Source organism: Uranotaenia lowii, chromosome 1, assembly GCF_029784155.1.
Source record: "Uranotaenia lowii strain MFRU-FL chromosome 1, ASM2978415v1, whole genome shotgun sequence".
NCBI classification, from domain to species: domain Eukaryota; kingdom Metazoa; phylum Arthropoda; class Insecta; order Diptera; family Culicidae; genus Uranotaenia; species Uranotaenia lowii.
In genome coordinates, this window is record NC_073691.1 from 161,833,044 (window position 1) to 161,843,974 (window position 10,931).

At 38.9% G+C, this 10,931-nt stretch overlaps 1 protein-coding gene across 1 annotated transcript; it reads right to left on the reverse strand.

Moving 5' to 3' along the window:
- Positions 1-349: 349 nt before the first annotated feature.
- LOC129738082 (uncharacterized) lies at positions 350-1,774 on the reverse strand. The gene has a single exon (XM_055729267.1). The coding sequence runs from the start codon at positions 1,772-1,774 to the stop codon at positions 350-352; it is 1,425 nt and encodes a 474-aa protein (XP_055585242.1).
- Positions 1,775-10,931: the final 9,157 nt, after the last annotated feature.

Genomic DNA, 10,931 nt, shown 5'->3' on the forward strand with positions numbered 1-10,931 from the left:
TGCCAAACACTAGCAACCACCGAAGTCCCTTGGATCAACGGTGGGGCCTGTGAAAGGCTATGCGGGGGAAGTGATGATTGCGAAGCTTCTGTGGCAAGATTGTCTACGTTGTTTTTTGGAAGCGACGGTACGATGGTGTTGATTCGTCTTGTGATGTCCTGTGTGCTTAGATCTGAAGATTCCGGTTGGCAGCCGTCAGCGACAGCTGAGACGGTAGTGTTTTGTGGAAGAACAGTGGTTGTTTGTTTTTTGGATATATTGTTGATAAGTTGCTGATCAGTTATTTTTGTGTAGTTGGACATTTAGAAACAATAAATATTAGGTGATTATTTATGAAGCAAAAGTTGTTTTATTCGTGGTCGCTAGAGAGCATCTCGGTGTCATCAGTGGATATGATCACCTCTTGACTAGGTTCCGGGCAGGTTGAAAATCTCTTTAGATCGGAATCTGTTGATGTGGGAGATATATCCAAATTTCTTTTTCTGCTCATGCTTCTAGTGGCGATTCGATTTATAGAATTTAGGGAGTAGCTTTTCGAGATTCGTTGAGGTTTTGGTTGGTTATTTGTTTTCGATTGTTTCGGTCCCGAGTCTTTCCGAGAGATGTGCGTTTTTTCGAGTTGTTGAGTTTTATCGTTCGAAGTATTAGTCTGGTGTGTTTCTTTTGGTTCAGATGTTTTATTTTGATAAATGGTTGATGGTGCAGAAAGATTGATGTTTTGCTTAAGGGCTTCGAGCTCCGATTTTAGTGCAACGTAATCCTTCATTTGCTCGCGAATTTTTTCAAGCTCGTCACGAAGAATTTTAATCTCTCGGTCTTTATCGGAGCTATCGTTCAAACGGCCTTGCACTTTACTGGCGTAGCTAGGAGCCTTCGACGACTCTTCTATTTCTTTTCGCGCCTCGATGAAAGAAATTCCCCGATCAGTTTTAAGACGTATCACTGCTTCTTCTTTCCGAAAAACAGGACAGACTTTGCTCACCGGAGAATGACCACCTTCACAATGACAGCAGTAAGGAGGATTGGGGCAAGGTTGGTTTTCCAGAGTTTGATGGCTTTGGGAGCAAGTAAGGCACACCGTTTCACTTGTGCAATTCTTAGGGGAATGTCCGTAAGCTGCACAGTTACGGCATATTTGTACATTGTCGTAATATGTTCGTACATTGATGCGGATGAAACCAAAGAATATATGATCGGGACGAATTGTTCCTCGGAACGTAAGTATTATCAGCGGTGTATTTTTAACAACTTTGTTCTCTGTTTTTGTTATCCGTCTGACGGCTGTGACTCCTTGGTTCTTCAGTTCATTTAGAAGATCTTGATCTGGGACTTTGATGGTATCCACGTCGTATACTATCCCTTTTGTAAAATTGTACCTGGGATGATCAACCACTTCCACTGGAGTTTTATCTTCATCAAGTAGATGCGACATTTCCAAAAGAGCCTTGTACACTTGGGGAGACTGAGTACGGAGAACATATCGTGTACCCCGTGCTTCTTTTGTGGCGGTTACCAACGATCGATTTTCATACCCGATAACAGCTTCGATAGAACGGGCAATTAAGAATGGGTTTGATGGCAATCTATCTTGCTCCACTTGCTGACTAATTTGAGAGTTTGGAGTTTGACTGACATCATTTTCATTCGATTCTCTAACTACTTTAGCACGGAGCAATAGCACACGAAGTATTCCATCGTTACGGCGTGTTGCCATGTAGGCTGGTAAGGTTCCCTCAATCGGATAGGGAGGATCCCCTGGGGATGTTCCCGCCATGGCGGGAAAGAAGTCTACTTCCGCAGAAGTTCACTTTTTAACTTGACGACGATCAAAAAACGAGTTGCGCCTTTTCAAACGTTTTTGAGGTTAGTTATCACCTTCTGCTCGGGTCACTGAGTGTCAACAATAGTATCAATCCGACAAACAGAATATTCGATATTTCAAGACTTTCAGTAGTTTGAAATAAATTTTAACACTCGCTTGTCCTTATATGAATGCTGAGACATATTTTAAAGTGATAATTATCACTTTTAAGAAACGTTTTATCGATGGTTTTTCCGAAAATAATACGATGTGAAAACACGCGTATTCATAGATTCGTGTACCCGATAAGACTGTTATAATAATGTTAAATTTCACGCGGCAATGAATAAAAACTCGAGCAGCAAACCTTTTGTTAAAAAATGGTGAATTTTATTTTTAGTAAAATTGAATATTTCTTCAAGTCTAATTTATAACCTTGTTATTTATCAATACAAAAAAAATGGTTTTAGAAGGACGTTAAACCTTTATTCGGTGTTAGAAAACTATTCCCGGGATACAGGTTTTTGGTTTCGGTATTACCGGTAAAACTATCCGCACCACTCACTAAACTTGAGAAAATATTAGACTGATTTTATTTTATCAACAAAAAGCAAGTTCTTATCATTATTTTTTTAAACAAAAATAAGACTCGATAAAATGCTGATTTTGCTTTTTTTCAAAATTTCTGTTTTATAAACTTTTTTCACTCTTGAAGTTTTATTAAGTTTTGATAAAATTGTGTTCAAAACTTTTTTTCAAAGACTGAAAAGAACAAGCATAGCTTTTTTTTTTAAATCCGAATCTCATTTTTGGAAGAAAAAAAAAATCAATTTCTCAAAAATTCAAAACTTAACACATTGCGGACTTAATTTAATTATGAAATTTATAAAATTTGATCCAGTAAGTTCCTGGGATGTTTCCTGGCTAAGTTAATGTTTCCTGGCTAAGATTTCTTCACGGTCCTGTGTTAAGATCATACAGAAGGGTGGGGGGGGGGGGGGTATTTTTGTGAGAAATTTCTTACAACGAGAGGAGGGGGAAGGGGGTCTGGAAATGTTTGGGTAATAAATGAATGGCCCCCTAAGTTGAGGAATAAAACATTTGACCATTAAAAAGCCAAAGAAATGTCAGGAAATGTGTGTTCATAATTACCCCATAGGACGAAAACTATGGGGTAAATATGAACACTCATCTGTGAATCAGTGCGAATAAAATTTTTCAAAATTTCTTCAAAATCCAGACAAAGCATCCTAAACTGGATGTAAAACAGGTGATAACAACATTCCAGCTGGATTTCCTATGATCAGATATTCAAAACATTGAACATTGTCGAAAACGATTTCCGTTTCACGGGGTAATGGTTTTTTAAAACATCTGAAATGATATAATTAGGATTTGAAAACAGATCGGAAACAGCTTAAAGCTATCAATTGGATGTTAAACTACCACTTTTGAAACTTTTTGTTTTCATTCATCCCCCACAGCAGCGCGTATTGCACTTGTTCGGAATTACCCCGTGTTCATAATTACCCCACTTGACCCTATATGAAAACGGATTGTGTAAATTAAGTGGAATAAGTCTGTGATTGGTGATCGATGTCACTCTCGCCACAGACGGTCGTGTGTCATTTTGCTAACGTGAGTGCATCGCGAAAAGTTGTGAAATTCTTATAGTGAAGGTGCGCAGTATTTCATTTGCCTGGTGCTTTCGGATGTGTAACCCATCAGTGATCCGATAAATTCGGTTTTGCGTCCCGTTAACGGATAGTGGATGGGATAATCGAGAGTTGGTTTTTCAATCTCGTGTGTCGTAGTCGCCATCTTCCTCACCGGCTCAGGCAAGTCGGTTTTGCTGATTGGTATAGTCGCCCGCAAACAAAACCGAACAAAGAAACACGTTTTGGTGTGGCAGAAGGCACGGCGTGCCAAATAAGTATTTTTTTTTCCAATAAATTGTTTTGTTTTCTTTTTTTTTTTTCACCTCTTCTTTCCTTTTCGTTGGGTTATTCTATTGCTTATTTAAATTGGTTTGGTATATTCTATTGCTTATTCACCATTATTATAATTTTAATTTAATCATAATTAATAATTTTGTGTCATATTAATTAGATCTGGTTTTGCTCTCTACCCAAACCCGTTATGTCGGAACGCAACCGCATAACGGATGACGACGGCGAGGACGATAAACATCCCCCATTTCGGGAAGAAATTGTTTCAAAGGAATTAAGAATTGAAAGTTATTCCCCCATCCCCCCCATGTATGTTTCGGACACGGAAGATTCACCTTCCCCCGTTTCTCATCCTATTGAAAAACCCTTTATATTCGGCACTCCCTCCTCTCCTACATATCAAGATAAATCCTCCCCTGAAAATGTTGCAACATTGCCGGAACCTCCCCCTCGTCGTCGGGTTTACCAGAATGAATCGACGGGACCGTGGGTAGTGTACTTCCGGTCCAAATCGAAACCTTTAAATATAATCTCGATTTCCCGAGACCTCGACCGATCGTACTCTTCCGTAGTCAGCTACCAGCCGATGAGTCGGAACAAAATGCGCGTTGTTGTTGGTAGCTTGAAGGAAGCAAACGCCATTGCTTGTGACGAGAGATTTACGATCGAGTACCGCGTTTACGTTCCCGCTCGTGACGTGGAAATCGACGGAGTGGTAACCGAAGAGGGTTTGACCGTCGATGACCTAATGGAATCAGGGGTTGGCCGATTCAAGGATCCTGCTCTTCCAACGGTCAAGGTGTTGGACGCGCGACAATTAAAATCAGCATCTGGCGAGGGGGAAAAACGAAAGTTTTCCCTGTCGAACTCTTTTCGGGTTACTTTTTCCGGCACTGCACTTCCTGATTACGTTGCGATCGGGAAGGTTCGTCTACCTGTGAGACTTTATGTGCCTTCGGTTATGTTCTGCCAGAAGTGCAAGCAGTTGGATCATACGGCCGCCTACTGCTGCAATCAGGCACGCTGCTCTAAGTGCGGGGAGAAACATGAGGAAGCTTCGTGTACAATACAAGCAGCAAGCAGGTGTTTGTATTGCACTGGTGAAGCATCTCATGCTCTCTCGGCCAGCGATGGAAAAAAATCGCTTCTAACGATTTTGAGCAACGAACGACCAACATTCGGACTCGTTCCAATTGCTACTGGCAGGCGACGCCCTGTGTTCTGCTTATGTTGCATGGAGAGATCTCAGAGAGTGGAGAGTTACCAGAGACTCGAAGATGCAAGAACAGAAAAAATCCTATTGCGTGCACTCGCAACGCTATCCCATATCTATTATAAACCTTGTTGCGCGTGGTTACGACAAGCTACGAATCTCGAAGAATACAACTCCCGAATCTCCCCGATCACGGTGTGTTACAACTTGCGATCGGATCGAATCATGGTGTTGATAATCATGATTTTTTGAATGATCCTGCTCTGTTGTATGTTGCTTGGTCGTTCGTTCGTTAGTCGTTGGATTCGATTCGTTCGCAATTATGTAGAAAGATAGCGACATGGAGTGTTATTGCTGTACTGTTGAAAAAAATTAATCCGATTGTGGGTGGGAAGGGGGTGGGGCAGTTTCTGTTTTATGACCATAGCAACATTTGACTCATTCCCAGCGCCTCTCAACTGGAGAACCGATTTATATTTTTCATTATTTAAAAATAATTTGTACAGCATTAGAATGGCTATTTCTTGAGCTTCATTTTCCATTATAAAATACTTTTATTTTGAATTGATATTTTTGTTGTTGAAATTTAAGTACTTTAGTATGAAAATTAACTGAAACTCAAAGAATATTACTAGAAAATCCAAATCGAGCCCCGTATATACATTAAATCCCACGGAGAGACTTTTGAAGGTATAACAAAACATTAAAATGAAGGCACTAGCACAGGGCTCCATGCAAAATTAGGGCCAGAGTATACTTTGGAAACCTGAAGTTTGTATAGAATTTTGTTCGGGAAGAACAAAAAAAAAACAGTTTTTCACCAATAAATTTGAACTTTATCAACCGATTTGTCTTTTAACTTGAATGTTTTAAGCTTTAATTATGACAATATTTCATCTGAAGAACGCATTTCGATTAGAGTTATCATAAAACAGTTATTAAGCTTTTAAATAGGTATATGAGCGTCGATTAACGATAATTTTTTTTTGTAATTGACTCACCAGAAGCTAATTTTTGAACACAATATCTTTTTTTTACCATAATCCTTATCGAAATGGAGCCTTGGGATACTACAGAGATTCTTTGATTGTAATGAATCGATACTTTTCTGAAATTTTCATTAAAATTTGATCGGAGAGAAGAGCAGAAAAATGCGGTTTTGTTTAAAAACTGAAAAGTGGAAAAAATGGCGCGTTGCGATTTCTTTTGCTTAAATTTGGATAACTATTTGTTCAAGAAAAATTCTTTGGATTTCATATTGTAGCAAATTAAATTCTTAACTTAGAGGTATGTTTTTTTTTAATGTGTGATATTAACGTTGCAAACGTTGTGACCACATGCTGGTATGCAGGCCCGTGCGAAGGGCCCGTCCATGGGGGGGGGGGGGGGGTTTCAAAATTCAAATTTAGCTAAAAATAACAACAATACCAAAAATAAACAACAAAAAGGAAAGGAATTTCTCACTCATGATCACCACACAAACTGGACTGATAAAAAACCAAAATTTTCAAATCATACCACAATGGAAGTTTAAAATTTCCGGTAAGTTATTGATAATTTTTTCAATGCGATGTTCTTTATTCTGAACTAGAAATTTGTTTCAACAGAATTTCTAAGCAAATTTAAAGCATTCGAAATAGGAAAATGATAATGATGGTTAATTTTTATTTATCTTAAGTTAAATTCTTTTCTTTATTTTCAACTGAAGGGTTGATTGAAAAATTCAGCTGTAGTATTTTAAATTTGAACAAAAACTATTTAATCGCGATTTAAAATAAGAATTTTCGATAACTGTAAAAAAACCAATTTTGAACTTTGGAAAATTTATTCAATTGTTGATAGATTAGTTTAAATTTGATAAAAAGAAGAATAAATTTATTATTATTAGCAAAGTGCCAGTGATAGAAGTCAGAAATAAAACCTTTTTTTTTTTTTTAAAAAAATCCTTCAGTTGTCAAGATAACGGCTTGAAAATATCATTTTTTAAGTTCAAATAATAACAAATAAGTTGGTTAACATTTCGCATTTTAATTAAGTTTAAAGTTTCTGCTTCGAATCTTTTTTTTAAACTTTTTAAGCTAATTCTAAGATTTTAAGATAATTGAATAAATTTAGAAATTATGATTGATTCATAAAACCCGATTTTATATTTAAAAAAATTTTGAAATATTTTTAACTTTTCAATCGCAGGTTTAAAAGTTTGAAATTGCAAGCTCTAAGTGTTTTGTCACTTTTGATTGAAATATTGGCTCCTGAAAAGAACCGAAGGTTTAAAAAATGTTTTTCTTATTAAAAATTAAGATTAAAGGGCTTATGTGTCAAGTACACAAAATTCAGGATGAAAAAAAAAGAAAGACAAATTTGTTAAAATTATTCCTGAAATTTAAATAGTTTGACTTAAAAATTTGGTAAGTAATTAAAGAATTTAAAAAAAAAACTGCACCTACTTTAAAATTCGGTAAATTTATTTCAAAACGAGAGAGACGTCAAATCGTAGCTTTTTTTGGGGTCATCATTAAACCATAATAAAACTATGAATTGACTCACGCCATGTTGGTTGCAAAATCGAAGGGCACAAAATGACGCCATGTTGATGGATTCACAATGCAAGCATTGGAAAATATTTTTTCAGGCCTTTTTCCATCAATTCCATCATGATTGACCATCAGATTTGACGAGGCGCATTTATTTTGAGATACTATTTCATATACATTTTACCTAAAATCTTGACTGGCAGTAGAAAAGACGCTCAATATATGGTTAAAACATTGGTTTTTTTAGCTATTAATTTTACCAGATCATATCTGAATAATGCAATCATCATTCATCAACCATTATGGTTGCTGGAAAAAATAAAAAAAAATCCGAGAACTGACAGAACCGAAAAAAAAACAAAAATTTCTAACATGTTTAATAATAGCTTTTTAAAAGCTTTGGTGACCAACATTGATGACCAACAACTATATGTCTTGATGACGTTTCTAGGGTAGGGCCAAATAGCCTGATTTTGGTTTTATTAGAGTCCAGGTGATGTTATAGAATGCGCTTTAGCTTTTTATGAAGATTAATGCGATAGTCCAAACGATATTTTGCTGATCATAATAAAGCTAAAATTGTTACTTGGGATGTCATACTGGAGGTTCGCGGGCCGCATTCGGCCCGCGGCATTGGTCAATGCGGCCCGCGTAGCTCCGTCTTAAATTATCACAAAATTCCCTACTACACAGAAGTACGCTGGCTTTCCTGCCACAAAATATTAAAAAGATTTTCTTTTACTACGAGAGGAAATAATATTATTTTTGGAAATGAAAGGTTTTTAATGCGGCCCGCACACTTAAACGAGTTTGACATGCCTGTTCTATGGCAAGTGGAACGACTACAAACTACGAATGAAATAAAAAACGACATCAGTTTTAACGGAAACTTTGCAAACGGCATGGGAAGATTTAAAAAGTTCCATACAAATTTCTCATAGAACAACGCCCGTGCGTATGTTTTTTTTGTATCTATCCATACACGGGCGGTTGGGTAACTCGAGAGTAAAACAAATCCTAGCAATCCTACCTAACCAACAAGTGCCGAACTTTGGGAGTGGTTGCAACAAGATGTAGGTAAATCCCAAAGTGTACAAGTCTCGAGTTTTCCCGATCACGGTGTGTTACAACTTGCGATCGGGTCCAATCGTGTGCAAGAGTTACACTCAACCTACGCGAGCGACGCGTACGTAGGAATTTATTCAAGTCCGAGCATAGAGAGTAGCATCCTTCTCGGAGCTACATCACTCCCAAAATGTTGCATGTAGGTATTCAACCATCATCATGCCAACTCGATTCAGCTGCCGACGGGATTGAGTTCGCTCTTGGTTTGTAACATACCGAGATCTAGCGACGTTGCGACTAAACGTTGATCGAATCGAAATCGTTTCGTTTCCATCGCTGCTCTCGGCGTGCCCTAAGTACATATCGCGCCGGGAAAAAATCAAGACTTCTCTGAAAAATCGAGTAAAAATGTCCTATAGAGACATGGTTTTGAAGTCTTTGCCAATCGTCTCAGAGAACCAGTTTGACCTTCTAAGCGAGAATGAGTCCGAAGGGGAGGATCCATGTGAAGGAACATCAACTGGGCCATTTTTAAAAAATAATGTTTCACAGGCTCCAAAAAGGAAACGCATTACTAAAACACAAACCGGATTAGCTGCCAGCAAAATTAAAATTAAAAGAAATCCTCAAAGTGGAAATAGTAATTCTGCCCCTCCTATTCAGAGTCCTCCGGGTTTTAATCCGTCCCCGAAGGACTTCCCTCCACTTTCTGGGAAGTCAAAACCCCAGGCTTCCCTTCGAAATTCAGGCCCATCAGTAGCTAACAGGAATGCAACAATTCCCAGAGAAACTGCACCTGACCCATCGTCAAATGGTTTTCCCAGCTTTTCGGCTGATGGTAAGATGAAATTCTCGGAAATTGTTGCGTTCATTCTGGACTTTTTCAGTGTACCAGCAGGATGGAGGACTATGATAAATATGTTTGTACCCCTTTTGAGAGAATTCTTGAAAAAGAAAGCTCTCACTATGACCCTCATCGCAGAAGCAATTTCTTTCGATGGATAATTCATCCAATGAGGGGAGAGAAATTGTTTCGGTATTGCAATGGAACTGCAGAAGTATTTTACCAAAATTAGACCCATTTAAAATATTGGTACACAATTTGAATTGTGATGTGTTTGCCTTATGCGAAACTTGGCTCTCTCCAAACGTAGAATTTCCCTTCCACAGCCACAACATAATTCGCCTGGATCGTGATGGTCAAAGAGGGGGTGGCGTTCTTTTGGGGATCAAGAAATGCCACTCTTTCTATCGTATTCCACTACAACCATCTCCAGGTATTGAAGTCGTCAGTTGCCAAGCTAGAATTAAAGGCCGAGACCTTTGCCTAGCCTCGGTATATATTCCGCCAAATTCAAGCGTGAGCCGGAACCAATTGGCGAATATTCTTTCACTTCTCCCAGAACCCCGGTTAGTTCTGGGAGATTTCAACTCCCATGGCGTGGGCTGGGGTAGCTCACGTGATGATGATCGTGCTAACATTATTTATGAGCTGTGCGACGACTTCAACATGACTGTCTTAAACAATGGGGAAGTGACTCGAATTAATGGATCCCAAACACAGCATAGTATTTTAGATATTTCTTTAGCTTCTTCCTCTCTGAGCTTGGATTGTACGTGGAAGGTAATCCAAGACCCTCAGGGAAGCGATCATTTGCCTATCCATATTTCTATCACCAGTGGTCGTAGTCCACCCGAAGAGATCAATATTCCTTATGACCTCACAAAGAATATTGATTGGAAAAAGTATGCATCGGGTGTAAGCGACGCCATCGACTTAATGGACGAACTGTCTCCGGAGGCAGAGTACAGTTTTATTTCTGGAACAATTGTGGACTGTGCAATCGGAGCACAGGTCAGACGGAATGAAAGTTCGACGATACAGAAACGGCCTCCCACTCCGTGGTGGGATGGAGATTGCTCACGCGCGCGAGGTGAAAAATGCAAGGCGTTTGTTGAGTTTCGCAGAACCGGATTGCCAGAGAAGTTCCAACGTTACTTGGCCTTGGAACGCAAGTTCAAGAACTTGATCAGGGGCAAGAAACGGGGGTACTGGCGGCGATTCGTGGATGGGTTATCTCGAGAAACGTCATTGAACACGCTTTGGAGAACGGCACGAAACATGCAAAATCACACTCCTTCGAACGAAACTGAAGAAAGTTCAAGTCGGTGGCTGATACAGTTCGCGAAAAAGGTCTGCCCGGACGCAGCACCAGCTCAGAAACACTATCGGGATACAGAGAATAGTTCCGAAACGGAGGATCAATTCTCGATGGTCGAACTTTCACTTGCGCTCTGGTCTTGCAACAATTCAGCTCCCGGACTGGACAGAATCAAATTCAACTTGTTGAAGAATCTGCCAGATACCG

Bases quoted from the DNA above. Each gene is read 5' to 3' on its own strand.
- LOC129738082 (XM_055729267.1), bottom strand. From the start codon at position 1,774: ATGGCGGGAACATCCCCAGGGGATCCTCCCTATCCGATTGAGGGAACC.